Raw genomic sequence first — 19,301 nt, forward strand, 5'->3', positions numbered from 1 at the left:
GGTCTGGTCCCTGAGCGCCAGATCAATGACAGAGAAGGCAGGGCTGGCACTCTGACCTCCAAGCTCCACCTGGATTTAGAGAGGTGTTAGTGAGGAGGTATTCTACACGGAGAGTGCCTCCGCCCTCCCGTGGTTAACAGAATGATGGACCAATGAACTGCTGCTTGGTGCTCTGCTTAGGTCTGTTGACTTAGATATATTAAAACCATACATTCCTCTACCCTTTTAATTTTATGGGAGAGTCTCTATTATGGGCATGGGTAAGAGTGTGTGTAATATATAGTCTTTGAAATATAAAATAAAACATGTTTTTCAAGTACTGTATATGTTCTTTAACTCATAAACCTACTGTTTTTGTAGGAAAACACAAAAGGTATCCCTGTCTTTGGACACCTTTCTATTTGTTCTCTCAAAAAAATTACAGAGCAAGTTCCTAGAAGGTGGCAAATGCTTCTAGCTCTTGATCAGATCCCGTGTTTCTGGCTCAGTGCAGGGCACAGGGTTCTCAGCGAATACTGTTCAATAGTAAATGTATATATAAGATGTAAGAATTCACATTGTTTTTCTCTTCATTTTTGCAGCAAACATGGCAGACAGTGATTTTCCCATTTGACCATCTTCTTCATAGAATATGCTGGCAGAGAGGACCTTCACGACATTTAGACCCACTTTCCAGGGCACAGAGCAATGCTTCTGGAGGAGTCAAGCTTTGCAGCCTTGTCCTTGGTATTCAGATCAAAGCAGGTCAGCAATTGCTCTACACCTGAGTGAAATGCAAAGAAACAACACCTGAAATGAAATTCTTCATTGAGCAGATTAACAAAGAATAATTATTGTGGCTAAAGATAAATTGAAACCTGCAGTCTCTTTTGTTGCTACTAAATATACAATTCGGAAAAAAATTTAATGATTTTATTTTAAATCTTTGCAATGTCCCTGTCATTTGATCCAGATACCACAAGGATGGTCATGACTCTGATGTGCTTATAAAAGTAGAAATTTTATAAAATATTAAAAAATAGGAATGTAGGTATAAAAACTATATTTTGTTGCCACTTAATGGTTTATTACACAGGGTGGGGCAAAAGTAGATTTACAGATGTTCATATGGAAAATAAATACAAGAATAATCTGAGTGTTTTGCGTACTCAGAACTGTAAACCTACTTTTATTTTATTTATTCATTTTAAAAGAGGAGAGAGAGACAGAGAGAGAGAAGGAGGGAGGAGCTGGAAGCATCAACTCCCATATGTGCCTTGATCAGGCATGCCCAAGGTTTCAAACCAGCGACCTCAGCATTTCCAGGTTGACACTTTATCCACTGCGCCACCACAGGTCAGGCCTGTAAACCTACTTTTGCCCACCCTGTATAGCTAATATATACATTAGGTACAAAAGCTATAATATCATGGGAAACGCTTATTGTAAATTCTACAGGGAAAAGTCAGTCGGCTATAGAGTGTGTATATAATTAGTTACCCTTGCCTACTGCATTGCCTGAGTTCATTGCTATGATATAAAGTAGCACTGGAAATTGACATCCATGACTTGTTTCTGACTTTAGTGAAAATGCCTCTAGAATTTTTGAGTAACAAAATTTCCTAAAACTAAGTTGTTTAAACCAATAATCATTTCTTATGCTCACAAAGACGCAATTTTGGCAACCTAACAGGAATGTCTTATGTGTGCTCCATACAGCATCACCTGTGATGGCTCAATCCAAACTGGGAAATTCACTTGATTCAATACGGATCACTCACATGGCCAACAAGTCAATGCTGGCTGCTGGCTGGCAGTCCAGCTGGTCTGGGCCTGGGGCTGGGGGCTTCTTCTCTGAGCGGGTTTTCCTCAGCTGCTTGGGCTTCCTCGCTGGATAATGGCTGAATTTCCAGAATGATGTCCCAGGAGGTCCAGACAAAAGGGGGTGGTAGCACTTTTATACTCTAGCCTTGGAAATCACATAGCTACGCGTCCACTGTACCTTATTAATTGAGGGAGTTACAAAGTTCCACCCAGGTCAGAAGGGAAAGGATATAGATCCACCCATGGGATGGTGGCAAGGTCACATTGTAAGTGAGCTTCTGGAATGAGAGGCATGCTTGCATTCTGAAGTTGGTATTTGAATGTCTCTCGTTATCAATGATCTAGAAACACTTTGTCTTCCACATGTCTTTAAATGTATTTTGTCAAATGCTTTTATTTCACTTGGATTTTATTGAAAGATTGGATATTTATTGACTTATACTATAATGTTTGCCACCAAGGAATACATCTCTAAGGAACATAGCTTACTTCTGCCTGTTATTGAACTTTGTGCAAATGGAAACTCATTTGAGGAATAACTTGTTGTCAGTGCTTCTCTTGCCCAAAGTTGTCTGTAAGATTTATGCATGTCATTGTGCTTTGTTCATTTTCATTGTTGCCAGGCACACTGTGATATGGATACACGGCAGTTTATCAACAGTGCTGTCGGTGGACTCCGGGCCATTTCTGGGTTTGTTGATTAGCATTGTTGTGCACATATCCTAGAGCAAAGGTACATGAGTGTGTGGGGTGCGTCCCCCCAAAAGGGACATTGCAGATGCTTATGTTACTACATAATGCTACATTCTCCCACCAGTCAGTGTGAGAATTCCTGTTCCAAAGCCCAGTTACCATAATCTGATTTTGTGAGATTTTCTTCTTGTTTATGGTAGGTTTGTAATGGAAGATAACACGTTTGAATCTTACCTCAATCTCACCTTCCTCCCACTATGTTTCCAAGGAGCAAGAGAGCCATCTGCTTCAGAGTCTGCCTTTGAGATAGAAAGCTCATAACTGGTTGTCCAGAAGTTTTGGGCAGACCAGAGATATAATGTGCCTATATTAGCAAAACTCTAGAGCAGGGGTCCCCAAACTTTTTACACAGGGGGCCAGTTCACTGTCCCTCAGACTGTTGGAGGGCTGTACTATAAAAAAAAAACTATGAACAAATCCCTATGCACACTGCACATATCTTATTTTAAAGTAAAAAAACAAAACTGGAACAAATACAATATTTAAAATAAAGAACAAGTAAATTTAAATCAACAAACTGACCAGTATTTCTATGGGAACTATGCTCCTCTCACTGACCACCAGTGAAAGAGGTGCCCCTTCCGGAAGTGCAGCGGGGGCCGGATAAATGGCCTCAGGGGGCCGCATGCGGCCCGCGGGCCCGCAGTTTGGGGACCCCTGCTCTAGAGCCTTCCATTTCTGCTTGCAGGCTGGTTAGAGTTAGCTTGAGTTCTTGTCGCCCACAGGACTTTGCTCAGGGAAGTCAAAAAATTGTCAACATAAGCCATGATTCTGGATCTTTCCTGTCATTTTCCTAATGCCGCAAATCTGGTCAAATTGTGGTCTACCCTCTGAAGGAAAGCAGGCCTCAACATTGCCCGAACATTTTTGCACCACGTGCGGCATCAGCTTCTCAGCCTGGACCCAGCTGAAAACCAGGGGTCTGTTACTCTGGGAAGAGAGGACGGACATTGGTGGGCCACCAGCATTTTTTGGCCACAGCTTCCTTCTGGCATCACTTTTTATTTCCTTATTTATATTTGTTTTCAGAATAAGTTCTTGTATTGTCCTAATTTTTGGAAAACAGAGCTAAGTTGACTATTCTCTTTTCTCATTCTACTGTCACCTCGCTGTCACTCTTAATGGGGGACACCCAGGTGTCCTTTTTCCCCTTGGCTGCTTTCAAGCACGCTTTTGTTTTTGGCATTTCTGTGATTCCTCAACAATTAACTAAGGACAAGTTTTTTGGTTTTGGTTTGGTTTGGGTTTTTTGGCTTAAACAACATAAATTTATTGTCTGAGGTCCGGGGGCTTTGAAATGAAGGTGTGGTCTCTCTGAAGGCAACCTTAGCCTTCCTTGGCTGATAGATGCATCGCTCCAGTCTCTGCCTCTGCTTTCACATGGCGTTCTCCGTGTGTGTGTGTGTGTGTGTGTGTGTGTGTGTGTGTGTGTGTGTGTTAAGGATAGGTTTTAAATATTGATCCTATTCAGTATACACTGGGATTCCTGAATTTGTGGAACTGTAAACATTTTAGAAAATTCTCAGCCTTTTCTCTTTGATACTGACTTTTTCATTCTCTCTCTCCTCTCTGTCTGGAATTCCAACTAGATATTTGACTTCCTTATTTCATCTTCCCTGTATCTAAATTCTTTTTCCTATTTTCTATTCCTCTGTCTGTTTCCTTGGCAGTAATTTCTTCATATATTTTTCTAGTTCAGCAGACTCCTCTCCAACAGTGTCTTGTTCTTTTTTTTTTTTTTTTTTGTATTTTTCTGAAGCTGGAAACGGGGAGGGACAGTCAGACAGACTCCCGCATGCGCCCGACCGGGATCCACCCGGCACGCCCACCAGGGGCCATGCTCTGCCCACCAGGGGGCGATGCTCTGCCCCTCCGGGGCGTCGCTCTGCTGCGACCAGAGCCACTCTAGCGCCTGGGGCAGAGGCCAAGGAGCCATCCCCAGCGCCCGGGCCATCTTTGCTCCAATGGAGCCTTGGTTGTAGGAGGGGAAGAGAGAGACAGAGAGGAAGGAGGGGGGGTGGAGAAGCAAATGGGCGCTTCTCCTATGTGCCCTGGCCGGGAATCGAACCCGGGTCCCCGGCACGCCAGGCCGACACTCTACCGCTGAGCCAACCGGCCAGGGCCTTTCTTTTTTTTAATATGGAATGCTTCATGAATTTGCGCGTCATCCTTGTGCAGGAGCCATGCTAATCTTCTCTATATCATTCCAATTTCAGTATATGTGCTGCCAAAGCAAGCACAACAGTGTCTTATTTAATCTGCCCATTGCATTTTAAATGGTGATATTTTTCATTTCTAAATTGCAAAATCACAGTGTTATTAGACATTGTTTGGAAAAAATAATTTACTTAACAGAATTATATATGATGAAATGATATACACTAATTTTTAAAATCCTCTATGGGGGTTTTGAAACCAGTGTCAAACCAGCCCTTTCGTTTCTTCAGTCTGGAAAGCCTGCGAGGCCCCTGGGCAGAGTGCTATCGGCCTCTGACCTCTGACGAGGGAGAGTATTTTCCTGTGCTCTTCCTTTCTCTTGCAAATTGTAAATGGAAACACCCCTTGGGTTGGTACAGGACATGGATAGAAGGAAATGCAGAGGTCAGTGGCCGAGGGTGCGGGGTTTCCAGTGGCGACATGATAATGGCTGCTTCCTGTAATGTTAGGTGATCTTCACCTCGCAGAGAACAGGGCCAGCTACCCATGGAGAAGGGACAGTGCTTCTTGAGATTTTGCCTTTCACAGAGCGTACAGCAGGGGCAGCACTGGAGTCGAAATCTGTGAGGTTAGATCTTTCCCGTGGTCCCCAGTTCATTTCCAGAAATATCTAAAGAAGAGGATGTAAAAAAGTCTGCTGTGGCCTGACCTGTGGTGGCGCAGTGGATAAAGTGTTGACCTGGAAACACTGAGGTCACCAGTTCAAAACCCTGGGCTTGCCTGGTCAAGGCACATATGGGAGTTGATGCTTCCTGCTCCTCCTTTCTGTCTGTCTGTCTGTCTGTGTCTGTCTGTCTGTCTCTCTCTCCTCTCTAAAATGAATAAATAAAAAAGTCTGCGGTGAGCTGGGCAGTGGAGGTCTATACCGTCACACTGCATGGCGCCCCGGAGACGCCATGGCCTCCGGTAAAGGCCCCCAGCTCCTCGGGAGGCAGGACTTCCCAGCCCCTCTAGCTGAGGCTGAGTCGAGAGTCCTCCTTTTAAAGGGGTTTCTGTGCTATCTTGATTCTCTCCGATAATGCTCTCCTCTTATCTGTCTTCTTTACAGCCTGGTGCTTGCGCTTCTTGCTTTAAACAAACCTTCACGGTTCCATCATCCTCACTTCTGTTTCCATGGAAAATAGTTCACTTGGTAACTTGTTATCCTCCTCCCCATTCAAAACATAACTGACACAAGGTCACAAGCTTTGTCTTCATTCACTTCCGTATCCCCAGTAGCTTAAACAGTGTCTGATCCAGGGTCAGCCCTTAATAAATATTTCTTGAATGTTGAATTGCTAATAATTTTATTTGAGATTCTTGGCAAACATAGAACTGGGTTCTACTTAAGTTCACTTGGCTTCTTCCTAAGTTAAACCCGCTGAACTTAGCACATCGAAAGTACCGCAGGCTTTTCTCTACTAAACCTGCTAATGGCATGTAGGTTTGGAGCAGTTTTTCATGGATGGAATTTAAGTATCTCATCCCCAACTTACACAAAAGGTCGGGATTGCTCAGGCAGGATCAGAAAACTCATGGCCATGGTGACATTTACCACTGGATATCTGTGTGATTTGGAATAAGGAACTATTCCAGCAGGATCCCTAATAATAGTTTCTTAACAACTTAAATATCTTGAGTATCCAGGACTAAATTTACCAGAAGATGTGCAAAACCTCTTTGGGAAAAATTATAAAATTTTATTGGAGGGACACAGAAATGAGAAATTGGTAAGCTACATAGATTGTTCATGGACTGAAAAATTCAATATTGTGAATCAGTCAATACTGCTCTAAATTACAGAGTCACTGGCTTTATAGTAGAACTGTACCAGTTGGTTAAAAATGTGTATGACGATACAAAGGGTTCAATACTAGGCAGGACTCTCTTGGAAAAAGGAAGGAAGGCAGGAAAGCTGCCCTGGCCATTGTTGTAGATTATAAAAATTCTAGTAAAGAGGAAGTTACAATGTGGCAGTGGCCCAGGGACAGACTCACAGAGCAGCACAGGGAGAAGAGAGAGGCCAGGATCAGACCCTAACTGGATGGACCCTGGATTTTTGAGAGGCAGCAGTTCTGCAAAGTGAAGAAAGGTGTTTTGAATAGAAAGTGCTAAGGGTTGTGGCTGTGTTTTCATAAGATGTTACATGTAATCGTGAAGCCATTTGATATCTTAGAGTTTAAAACTTACAGGGAGGAATTTCTGTGTACCAAGAGCTATCAAAAATGTTCAGGCCCTGGCTGGTTGGCTCAGCAGTAGAGTGTTGGCCTGGTGTGTGGAAGTCTCGGGTTTGATTCTCGGCCAGGGCACACAGGAGAAGCACCCATCTGTTTCTCCACCCTTCTCCTTCTCCTTTCTCTTTATCTCTCTCTCTTCCCCTCCCACAGCCAAGGCTCCATTGGAGCAAAGTTGGCCCAGGCTCTGAGGATGGCTCCATGGCCTCCACCTTAGGTGCTAGAATGGCTCCGGTTGCAACGGTGCAGCAGCCCAGATGGGCAGAGCATTGCCCCCTGGTGGGCATACTGGGTGGATCCCGGTCAGGCGTATGCGGGAGCCTCTCTGCCTCCTCACTTCTCACTTCAGAAAAATACAAAAAAAAAAATGTTCAAAGTAGCTCTGTTGATAACAACCAGATCATGGACACAAACCACATGGCTGTTGTATTACACTGATGTCACAGAAGACTCTACAGGAGTGGAAAAACTGGGGATGAAAAGCAAGATGTACTGTGACCCCATTTATAGGAAACTCAAAACCAACAGGGAAACTAAACAACTCTCGACCAAGTCCACCGAGGGTGGCAGGAGAGGAGCTCTGAGTTCAGGGAGGAAGGGGCAGGGAGGCACCCACAGCTACTTTCTCAAGTCCTGGCACCTTCTTATTTCATAACTTGCCTGTTACAGAGGTTTTAACTTGGTTCTTCAAGAATATACAGATGTCTTGTATAATCACCTGCATGTATGGTGCATTTTACAATAGAAAATTATTTTTTAATTATATACTAACAAAAGACAAAGTGATACGTAGAATGAGTGTCTGCTACGTGGCCAGGCCCAGTCTACTTGCACAACAAGCTCTGAATCACAACCCCATTTGATGCTGAGGGCGCCTGCGCCCGGAGGCACCGTCCCTTGCCCGGAGCCACACACTAGGAAGATGCTGAGCGTGGCTTCCATGGGCCCAGACATTTCTGATCCCCACAGCCCTCTACCTGCCTCTCCACACAGCACACGATGGCAGTGCTAAGGCCACCTGGATGTGAAGGTGTCCTTGGTGCTGGGCCATGGCCCAGGCCAGACCCAGTCGTACCACCCATTCAACCCAAGCTGACCCAGGAAGCACTTTCTCCTAACACCCTGTAGGCAGCAGCAGGGGACTGGGTGCTAACAGCCTGGTAAAGTTCAAAGCAGGTGGCGCAGGTCCAGGTGAGGACAACTGTGTGGCCCTAGACAAGAGCCTTAGGCTTGCCAGGTGGAATTCAACTCCAGCTCTTTCTTGAATGCTATTTAAATCTCTAAGATTTATTCTTAACCACCTCCTCTATTCACTCAGGAAGTCAAGTTCTGCCTGACCTGGGGTGGCGCAGTGGATGAAGCATTTTCTTGTACTGTTGAGGTCACCGGTTCAAAACCTGGGGCTTGCCCAGTCAAGGCACATACGAGAGAAGCAACTACTACAAGTTAATGCTTCCAGCTCCTCCCCCACCCTCACCTTTCTCTCTCTCTCTCTCTCTCTCTCTCAAATCAGTAAATAAAGTCTTAAAAAAAGGTCAAGTTCGCCCTGGCCAGTTGGCTCAGCAGTAGAGCGTCGGCCTGGCGTGCGGGGGACCCGGGTTCGATTCCCAGCCAGGGCACATAGGAGAAGCGCCCATTTGCTTCTCCACCACCCCCCTCCTTCCTCTCTGTCTCTCTCTTCCCTTCCCGCAGCCGAGGCTCCATTGGAGCAAAGATGGCCCGGGCGCTGGGGATGGCTCCTTGGCCTCTGCCCCAGATGCTAGAGTGGCTCTGGTCACTGCAGAGCGACCACCCGGAGGGGCAGAGCATCGCCCCTGGTGGGCATGCCGGGTGGATCCCGGTCGGGCGCATGCGGGAGTCTGTCTGACTGTCTCTCCCCGTTTCCAGCTTCAGAAAAATACAAAAAAAAAAAAAAAAAGGTCAAGTTCTGTGTTAGGCTGACTTCAATAGAGATGATTTCCCTTCGTAATAGGGGTGTATTAGGAAAACGTATCCTGTGGCAGAAGCCCTTCTTAGCTTGCAGGGGGAGGAAGGGGAACTCAAAGCTCTGAGTGGGATTCTATTCCAGGTGGCTTAGAAAACAAAGCCCCAATAAGTGGTCAAGAGCCGGAAGCTGTGATAGGAACAAGTAAAATCTTAAGCTAGAGGGTAAATCTCCTGTTGTGTTGTTCCCACAGTAAAAAAAAAAGAGAAGAAAATCTTCAGCTGTGTATTATTGTTTAAAAACAGCAAGCTCGGTTTCTAAGACAAGGGAACTGAATGAGTCATTATTTCTGAGAAAAGTGCTTCCAAGTGGACAGGAAAGGAGGCTCACTAGGGCCAAATCGAGTGCAGTGCCAAGGAGGGGGTGCGGGACGGAGGGCGTCTCCCTCGCTGCTTACTCCGATGGGGAAAAGTCAGGGCAGGATGCACGGTGCGCGCCTGGTGGAGGAGGAGATGAACCCAGCACTGAGGTGCACACTGCTTCTGCAACGACCTTCAGGTGGGCACCAGGCTAATGAGAATACTAGGCTGGGACTGGCTACTCCGTGCCGGCTCGAGGGCACTGGCTCTGCAGCCGTGAGGTACTGACTGGGTCTCAGAGTGGAGTCACCTCAGGTCTGGGCCGGCGTGTGGTCCTAGGTCGAGGCAGAATCTGCATGAGGAACAGGATCAAATGCTCATGGAGGCTGTGAAGAGGTGTGATGCCCTCCCTGGGCAAGTCAAACCCAGCCAGGTAAATTGTCTTGAAGAAACTCCCAGTCTAGCTTGGTCTCTGGTGGCACAGTGGCTAGAACGTCGACCTGGAACTCTTGAGGTTGCTGGTTCGAAACCCTGGCTTGCCCAGTCAAGCACGTATGACAAGCAGTCAGTGAATAACTAAAGTTAAACAACCATGAGTTGATAACCTCTCATTCTACCACCTCTGTCCCCATAAAATAAAAAAAACACACACACCAAACACTGTGGCCCTGGCCAATGGCACAGTGGAGTGTCCTCCTGGCTGGTTCAATCCGGGACCGCTGGCTCCACCCCAAGGTGCCATCAAGCACCAGTCAGGCCACATACAAGAAGTCATCAATGGGTGCACAACTAAGTGGAGTTGATGCTTCTATCAAAATCAGAGGAAATACAGAGAAATGGTTGCCTGGCTTCTACGCTATACCTTGCCAGAGGACGTCTCATCCCTAATACTAGATTCTGGTACCGCTGTGGCAATGCCAGAAGGCAGGCACTCCAGCAAGAGAAATGCACCCGGGTTTCTAGGGTGGAGACATCGGACACCAAGACACAGGACTCGGGGTTGAGACACAGTAACGGATTGGGTAGTCCTGGAGGGTTCAGTAGCTGCAGACGGGTCAACCTGTGATCGGGTGTACTACCCACAGGTGCAGTTACCAGTGTTTTCCTCTTCATTGCTCCCCAAAGAGCCTCTTCTGCCTCAGATCATGCTAACAAAAGAGCTTTGCATCCCTCATGGGCCCTGATACCAGCCTCCCTTCCTTCAGCCCTTCCCCAACTCTCTCTGCAAATAGCCATTCTGACTCCACAATTCACCGCAGGTGTTGACCTTTTTGCACCATGGGTTCCAGTTCCAAGCACACTGGAGCTTTAAAGGCAAAGGGCAGATTCATTCAAAATTGCTCCTACACACAAGCTAGTGGCAGACTTGCTACGAAGCTGAAACCTAAGCTGTGGGGTCACCTCATTGCCTCTGCCCGCCCCCCCAGGGGCCCTGGCGAATAGTCACACATTTCATTATTTCTCCTTGAGTATACTGAAGCTCCTCAAAGCATGAAATTGCTGTTGACTTGCACCATTTTCAAGACAATGGTTTTTGACAGGCTGAGTGGTACTGACATCAGAGCCACACATTTTTAACAGAATTAAAATGCATAGAAAATGGCAATTAGAGAGCACTATGTAACACGGCATGAAATTGTTCCTTATATAACCCTCCCAGAACCCACAGGAAAGCTGACCCAGACAGAGCTCTCTAAGCGGGAGAAGGCTGTGCAGCCAGCCCTTCCAGGGGTTGCAGACCTGAGGACTATGTCCAACCCTTTGTCCAACACGGGTCTTCAATACCAGACGTTCCCCATTCGCCAGCAACACTGGCAAACAGGACTGTCAATGAAAACCAATTTACTTTAAATCTGGATTTACCAATACAGATGTTAATGTCAGTCACAAGTATCAGGGCCTTGGAAAAGTATTTCTCGGGTTAACAACTAATGTGCAGCTGCTCACATCTGTTTTCAGATCACATGATCTTTACACAAAAGGCAAGCTCAGGGAAACTCCCTTAACCTCGTGAGCTAGAGGCCAAACCGGTGTCAAGAGACCTGAGTAACCCCGGCGTCTTGGTCTGTTAATAAGAAATGGACACAGCCCTGACCAGGCAGTGGCGCAGTGGACAGAGAATCAGACTGGGATGCCAAGGACCCAGGTTCAAGACACCAAGGTCGCCAGCTTGGACCCAAGGTCGCTGGCTCAAGCAAGGGGTTACTCGGTCTGCTGAAGGCCCGCGGTCAAGGCACATGTGAGAAAGCAATCAATGAACAACTAAAGTGTCACAATGCGTAACGAAAAACTAATGATTGATGCTTCTCATCTCTCCATTCCTGTCTGTCTATCCCTCTCTCTGACTCTGTCTCTGTAAAAAAAAAAAAAAAAAAAAGAAATGGACACAACTTTTAGAAACTGTTTATTTTCCATCAACCTTATTTCCGTTCTGCTAAGAATTCGTGGAAGAACAGCTTAAGACCACTCGGTGGTGGTTCCCACCCACTCCGTGGCCTGAGCAGTGGGGGCCGCAGACCAGTCTTCAGTGGCGGGCTGAGCACTCCAGTCTTCTGCTAAGAAAACAAAACATCCATCAGCTGTTTCCAGGGTATTTTCTGTCACCTCGCCACCCCCAGCAATCTCCCTTGTATTCTACCAGACACACATTTCAAGGACAGACCACGGTCAGATCAGCTCACATACACCTGAATCCAATCTGTCGTTTTTAGCACAGCTGTAACATACTGGGGGAGAACCTGTTCATCTGGCCACGCAGATGTTTCAAGTTACGTTCAAGAGACATCCCACACCACCAGCCTGACACGCCTGTACCACGCCACATACCAGTAGGAAACTGCTGAATGGGCACGGAGGGCACCTGCACGCCCTCGGACCAGTCTGCGACCTCAGGCTGAGCAGCTGTGAACTCGGGGGCTGGCGCAGTCCATTCACCCTGAAATTCCTCCTTGGTCACGGCCTTTTCAGCAGCAGCCTGTTCTTCCTTTTCAATCTGGTTATAAAAAAAAAAAAAAAAGTGTATAGGTCTGACAGATTTTACTTCCGGGAAACAGAGACCAAGGTGTCCGATTCGTTTATGTAATAACCGTGAGCCTTCGTGGAGGACGCTTACCTCTTCAGGATCTCTGTAGAAGTAGAGATCAGGCATGACCTCCCACGGGTGCTCACGAGAGATGGTGCCACGCATGCGCAGTACTTCCCGGGCCAGCATCCACCACATCAGACCCACCGAGTGAGCCCCCTGCAGGAGGGCCAGGATATTACAAAGTGACACTTGGTCAACCCTGAACAGCAAGTACCTCCCTATTCCACCTAACCTGCCCCACACACACATCATCTACGTTCTTGCTACCAAAAGGACAGACATCTCTATTAGCATAAAAGTATTTATAACAAGGAAGATTGGGCCCTGGCCTGTTTGCTCAGTGGACAGAACACAGATGTAGTGTAGGAACATCCCAGGTTCAATCTCCAGTCAGGGCACACATGAGAAACAACCATCTGCTTCTCTTCCCCTCCCCTGCAAAAGCCAGTGGCTCCATGGGTCCAGCACCCAGGCACTGAGAATAGCTCAGCTGATTCGAGCACTGGCCCCAGACAGGGTGGGGGAGGGAGGAGTTGCCAGGTGGATCCCGTAGGGGCACATGCAGGAGTCTATCCCCCCTCCCCTTGCTTAAAAACAAGGAACGCTGTTCAATGTATCAGCAGTTCTGAACCTTGACATTTTTACAAAGTTCTGCATTGTCAAACCACCCTAGGCAGCAAAAACAAAATACCCCGATCAGTGCCTGGACATTGGTTACTATTTTTTTCTGATCTGAGTGATTCTTATGTACAACCACGGTTTTGAGACCAGTGACAAACTGGACCGACTTGAACCATATGCAACCCACCTTTTTAGGATCTTATACCAGGATTCATGGAGCTGGTGTGAAACAGAAAGGCCAAGCAATGCCTGAGGCCCAAGTAGAGCAAGAAATACAGAGAAAAGCAGAACAGACCATTTTTCAATGTTTTCACTCCTCCTTAAAGCTCTCATACAATCAAATCAAATTTGTAGCAAGAATTACTATCAAACTCCACTCATTGGGCCCGAGACCCTTGTGGTTGTAGCGAAACACTTGCCCCTCGTGTAGCACACTACCTACACTTGCGAGTTCATCAGCCGCCAGGGCCTCAACTCCAAGCTCTAACAATGTGCAGAGGAATGCCCAGTTTCCGGAGCGCCCACTCTCGAGATCCACAATGCTTTCGAGTTTAAAAACCAGTTACCTTGTTGTTGCAAGGGATGGCAATGTCCACATAGCGCAGCGGAGAGTCTGTGTTACACAGAGCAATGGTAGGCAGGTTAACGTAGGACGCCTCTGTGAGAGGCTGGTGGTCAGCCCGGGGGTCGGTCACCACCAGAAGCCGCGGCTCCCGGAAGGCCGCCTGGATCTGGTTAGTGAAGGTTCCAGGAGTGAAGCGGCCGGCAATGGGGGTGGCACCAGTGGCAGCAGCAAACTTCAGCACAGCTCGCTTGAACAGAATCAACATGAAGAGTTAGCTGTGCCCCAGAGATGGAGTCATGGCAACCCTTCCAGGGTAAACGGACTGACCACCACTCTAATCACATGCAGCCGATCTCCTCAGAATCCCAAATACCCCTTCCTCAAAACTGAAAGCATCAAATTAGAGGAATTCTTTGGCCTCCATGTCACCTGTTAAGTACTTTAAAATACTAGAGGCAAAGAAGACATGCTAATAGTATTCCTGCCCCGACTCCCTGACCACGGGCTTCCTTGCTCCTGGAGGGTGCTGACCCACACCGCCCAAGTTCTGGTGCCAAGCAGGCCACTTTGTGAGTGACAGGCAATTTCCTCATGTGCCTCCAAGATCCTCATAGGTTTATAAAATTAAATCAATCGATACAAAGTGCCTGGTAACCAGTAAGCACCTCCAGCCTCTGGTCAAATCACTCCACAGCCACCCTACATAAAGCACAAACACCCAGAACAAGAATAGTTGCAACGGAAACAGGACAGAAAAAAGATGTCTCATCTCACTGGCGATTTTTAAAAAGCTATTTTTCATTCATGTTAAAGATTCCTACTCTTGCTTATGAGACAAGAACTAGTCTCAGACTTAGAACACCTTCCAGAAAAACTTTGGAGCTGGTATGAAAAGTTCTCGGACCCCGGTACTTCATTTAAATACAAAAAACCTGACTCCACTAAAATGTGATGAGCCATTTAAATAGCGTCATTTCTTATTAGTGGCACAAGAAAACACGACAGAAGAGCGGAGCTCCACACACTGTCTGGTGTTGAGTGGTGTATGTTGAAAATGTTGCCCTGGCCGGTTGGCTCAGTGGTAGAGCATCGGCCTGGCGTGCGGGGGACCCGGATTCGATGGCCGGCCAGGGCACATAGGAGAAGCGCCCATTTGCTTCTCCATCCCCCCCTCCTTCCTCTCTCTCTCTCTTCCCCTCCTGCAGCCAAGGCTCCATTGGAGCAAAGATGCCCCAGGCTCTAGAGTGGCTCTGGCTGCTGCAGAGCGACGCCTGGGAGGGGCAGAGCATCGCCCCCTGGTGGGCGTACCGGGTGGATCCCGGTTGGGTGCATGCGGGAGTCTGTCTCTCCCCGTTTCCAGCTTCAGAAAAATACAAAAAAAAAAAAAAAGTCAAATATTAGCAAATCAACATTTTTATATAGTGAAATTACGGGTTACCGTTGGGTTTTTTATACTCGTCTACACATCCCAACATGCCCACAGGATTTATTTATTATGAAAACCAAGCATCCTGTTCCACAAACCTGGCCAGTGTTCCTGGACGATATGACACTGACATCAGCGGGGTTTTCAATGGCAACAATGGCACGAGCCGCCAGCAGAAGCTTCTCCCAGGTTCTCTTCAGGTTAATGATGTAGATGCCTAGGTGACAGAGAGGCTTCAGGCACCGGACCTGGCTTTGCTTGCAAACGGACATCCTTCTAAACAGCTGAATGTGGCAGAGAGTACTATCAAACTCCAGTCACAGAGGCAAGCTCTCCTGGTGCTAGCGAACGTCCTGCCATCAATGTAGCACACTTCCGACACTCAGAAGTTCACTGGCCAAGACTGGCCTCCCCTGAGCTTTAATAGTGTGCAGCCTTCTCAGGAGGCCACCTGCATCGTCTCATTCATTCTGTGCAGTCAACGCCCCCCCTCCTCAATCAGGCCATTGCTGTAAGCTGTTGCCCACTTTCTGGTCTTTTACCACTCTTTCCTGTCAGCCCAGATACCAAACAACCCAAAACTGCTTTCCGGCACGCCACCCCCAGGCTTAAATCCTTCAGTGGCTCTACCACTAAGCCGAGTAACCGCTTTCCCACCACGATGCCTTCCACGCTCTTGCTGCACCCTATCTTCCCTCTTCCAACACCTCCCAGGTCAAACTGTTTATTCCCATCTCTCCTTTCATTTATCACTTATTAGAGAGCCCTCCAAAGCAGACTTAGAAATTACTTCATCCAGCACTACCCTTCAGAACATAAGGATCAAAATTTGTTCTTAAAGCTGAAATTGCAAAAAAATAAATAAGTAAAAAGGAAAAGGTAAAAGCAATGACCGACCATCACTTTTCCTTTTGTAGATGTACTGTTCCATCTGGAAGTCAAGGTTGGTGCCACCTAAGTGGGTTCCTGCTGCAAGGAATTTGAGGACATCCTCCTCCTTCATTTGCAGGACATCAAGGGCTCCGGACATTGTGAAAGTTTCCTTTGAAGTTACGTGGGAACCTGAAAAACAGTAGCGAACAACGTACTCCTTTTCATTCTGGCGACTTAAGTGGGCTAGGGGAACGGGTGTATTCTAATTACTGAAGTCAAGCAGCACTTAAATGCAACCCAGCTTACGGTCCAGTGGGATGAGACACCACTGAATAGACTATGCTGCACACGTGCCCGCAGCTAATCTTGCTGAGAGGAGTGTGGAGATGGGAGAATAACCAGATAATTAGCCCAGGTCGATGGTGTTAGGCGGCGCCTGGGCCTCTCGATTCACTGCCTTAGTGTCGGGGTCCCAAGCGACCGCAGCACGGTGCACTGCCCCCGCTTTCTGAACCCGCGCCCACCAGGAGCTCGGATCGCACCCCGGGCCTGTGCCTGGGCTCGAGCGCGACCTCCGACCGCGCCGTGGCATTGTGGGAACCCACGGGCCCAACTCGGCCACGTGCGGGCCGCCAGACCCAGGCGGTGCGCACCACGCCCAGCCAGATCCGCTCCATCCGCAGGGTCTCATCGCCAGTCCTCGCAACCCTCGTTTGAGCATGAAAGCGGTTCATGAGACCCTGGGGGCCGCAGGGAAGCTCACAGGATACTCACTGAGAACAACGCCGTATGGACCCTTATCTGGGTAGCGCGGAAAAGACAGACGGGCGGAAATGACGTATTTATATACCCCGGAGGCAGCCAATGACAATCAAAGCCGGGCAGAAAAAGGGCGGATCCAGAGGAGCGCGTAAGGGGCGGGCCTTCTCCTTCCGGAGGCGGGCTGACGGCGCCGGGCGCGGGCGCGGGCTCTGCGGGCGCAGCACGTGGGGGCGCCCTGACTGGGCTGTGAGCGACTCTGGGGTTCGGGGCCGCGGCTACGTCCCGCGCTCTCAGCGCTGCTGCGGAAATCCCGGCCCAGGGTTCGAGCTCTTCGCCAGCCTTTTACTGACCTGTGAACAAGAGCCGATCCCTCCCCAGAGCCGCAGGTTCCGTACGTGGGAGGAGTGCTAAACCCCGCAGGTTTAAGTGCTTGATGAACAAAAGCTGCAGGATTAATTTTCTTTTTTGTTTTTGAAGGACGGTTTAGCAGTAAGCAATTCAGATTCTAAAAGTTCATTTATGGGAAAAAGCAGGATAAGACTGCATGCACAGTTGCGTGAGAATTGGGCGGGGGGGCATAAAAACTTGTAATATCCATCGATTAGTTAATATAAATTTGTCCCGTCGGTACAATTCTATACACCCATTAAGAATAATTAAAACTCTAGGGTACGAAAGGGAATTAAAGGATGAGGGCAATTATTTTTTTAAAAATTGAAACCCTATACCTTAAAAGATAATTATCGCTAGATTATTAATTGTGCAAAGGTTTTAACCCTGGCTGCACTTAGAATCACTTGCAGAGCTTTGAAACATGCCCAACCTCAAACCAAGAAAATCTGATTTTTAAAAATAACTCCCAAGATCATTTGAATGTTCAGCCACGGTGAGAACCACCTATATACAAATAAAGAAACAGGATGGGTTTTTACCTCTTTTTTTTTTTTTTTTTTAATATTGTTGACTATTTTCCCTATGCTGTACTTTATATCCCGGTCACTTTTTTCTTTAAAGATTTTATTTTTATTCATTTTAGAGAGGGGAGAGAAAGAGAGATGCAGAGAGAGGAGCAGGAAGCACCAACTCCCATTTGTGCCTTCACCAGGCAAGCCCAGGGTCTTGAACCCATGACTCAGGGTTCCAGGTCGATGTTTTATCCACTGCGCCACCACAGGTCAGGCTTTACCTCGTTTTTAAGTGTCTAAAATTCTCTATGAGGAACACAGGTTGCTCTTAACCTGAAACCAAACCCCACTGCTTTTTTTTTTTTTTTTTTGTATTTTTCTGAAATGTGAAGCGTGAGGGCAGTCAGACTCCCACATGTACCCCATCGGGATCCACCGGGCATGCCCACCAGGGGCGCTGCTCAGTTGCAACCTGGAGCCATACTAGTGCCTGAGGCGGAGGCCATAGAGCCATCCTCAACACCCAGCCAACTTTGCTCCAATGGAGCATTGGCTGCAGGAGGGGAAGAGAGAGACAGAGAGGAAGGAGAGGGGGAGGGGTGGAGAAGCAGATGGGCGCTTCTCCTGTGTGCCCTGGCCGGGAATCTAACCTGGAACTTTCACACGCCTGGCTGATGGTCTACTGCTGAGCCAACCAGCCAGGGCCCCACTGCTTTTAAACAAAGCTGACATAGGAGGAGTTAGGGTCCATGGCTTTCAGCATACTTAGAAACTGCTGAAAATATCTGGAGACAGTTTGCTCTTACAAAAAGGAAGACTCGAAAATAGCTATATGGCCTGACCAGGCGGTGGCGCAATGGATAGAGCATCGGACTGGGATGCAGAGGACCCAGGTTCGAGACCCCGTGGTCACCAGCTTGAGTGCGGGCTCATCTGGTTTGAGCAAAAGCCCACCAGCTTGAACCCAAGGTCGCTGGCTCCAGCAAGGGGTTACTCAGTCTGCTGAAGGCCCGCGGTCAAGGCACATATGAGAAAGCAATCAATGAACAACTAAGGTGTTGCAATGCGCAATGAAAAACTAATGATTGATGCTTCTCATCTCTCTCCGTTCATGTCTGTCTGTCTCTATCTATATCCCTCTCTATGACTCACTCTCTGTCTCTGTAAAAAAAAAAAATAGCTATATGGAAGCTGAATGGCTGGTGTTTAAGTTTTTTTGGGGTTTTTTTTTTTGCGTTTTTCTGAAGCTGGAAACAAGGAGAGACAGTCAGACAGACTCCCGCATGTGCCCGACCGGGATCCACCTGGCACGCCCACCATGGGGCCACGTTCTGCCCACCAGGGGGCGATGCTCTGCCCATCCTGGGCGTTGCCATATTGCGACCAGAGCCACTCTAGCGCCTGAGGCAGAGGCCACAGAGCCATCCCCAGCGCCCGGGCCATCTTTGCTCCAGTGGAGCCTTGGCTGCAGGAGGGGAAGAGAGAGACAGAGAGGAAAGCGCAGCGGAGGGGTGGAGAAGCAAATGGGCGCTTCTCCTATGTGCCCTGGCCGGGAATCGAACCCAGGTTCTCCGCACGCTAGGCCGACGCTCTACCGCTGAGCCAACCGGCCAGGGCTGGTGTTTAAGTTTTATGTCACTGTAGGACGGCTCTGCAGGGACTTCTGCGACACTCCGAAACCATCTCAGCAGCTTTCTCACCTACACACCGGGGTCTAAAGCAGGGGTCTCAAACTCAACTCAGCATGTGGGCCGCAGAGCAAGATCACAGCCGTTTGGCGGGCCGCACTAGGTCT

The 19,301-nt window shown here is 48.0% G+C and overlaps 1 protein-coding gene and 3 non-coding genes across 5 annotated transcripts; all 4 read right to left on the minus strand.

Annotated features, from left to right (window-relative positions):
• Positions 1–4,689: 4,689 nt before the first annotated feature.
• LOC136314800 (U6 spliceosomal RNA) lies at positions 4,690–4,796 on the minus strand. The gene has a single exon (XR_010727381.1). It is a non-coding gene; the product is annotated as a U6 spliceosomal RNA (small nuclear RNA).
• A 6,860-nt stretch (positions 4,797–11,656) lies between these two features.
• On the minus strand, positions 11,657–16,658 carry RPSA (ribosomal protein SA). 2 transcript variants are annotated; one of them, XM_066245279.1, is made up of 7 exons: positions 16,614–16,658; positions 15,864–16,028; positions 15,065–15,183; positions 13,542–13,787; positions 12,382–12,510; positions 12,096–12,261; positions 11,657–11,821 (listed from the first exon to the last, which is right to left on the minus strand). In XM_066245279.1, the coding sequence occupies exons 2-7, from the start codon at positions 15,994–15,996 to the stop codon at positions 11,727–11,729; spliced, it is 888 nt and encodes a 295-aa protein (XP_066101376.1). In that variant the 5' UTR covers positions 15,997–16,028; positions 16,614–16,658; the 3' UTR covers positions 11,657–11,726. The 2 variants fall into 2 exon arrangements, with proteins under 2 accessions (XP_066101376.1, XP_066101375.1); XM_066245278.1 differs by having other exon boundaries at positions 11,657–11,824.
• Positions 13,322–13,473, minus strand: LOC136314823 (small nucleolar RNA SNORA62/SNORA6 family). Its single transcript, XR_010727403.1, has one exon. It is a non-coding gene; the product is annotated as a small nucleolar RNA SNORA62/SNORA6 family (small nucleolar RNA).
• Positions 15,253–15,401, minus strand: LOC136314824 (small nucleolar RNA SNORA62/SNORA6 family). Its single transcript, XR_010727404.1, has one exon. It is a non-coding gene; the product is annotated as a small nucleolar RNA SNORA62/SNORA6 family (small nucleolar RNA).
• Positions 16,659–19,301: the final 2,643 nt, after the last annotated feature.

Source organism: Saccopteryx bilineata, chromosome 10 (genome assembly GCF_036850765.1).
Source record: "Saccopteryx bilineata isolate mSacBil1 chromosome 10, mSacBil1_pri_phased_curated, whole genome shotgun sequence".
NCBI lineage: Eukaryota > Metazoa > Chordata > Mammalia > Chiroptera > Emballonuridae > Saccopteryx > Saccopteryx bilineata.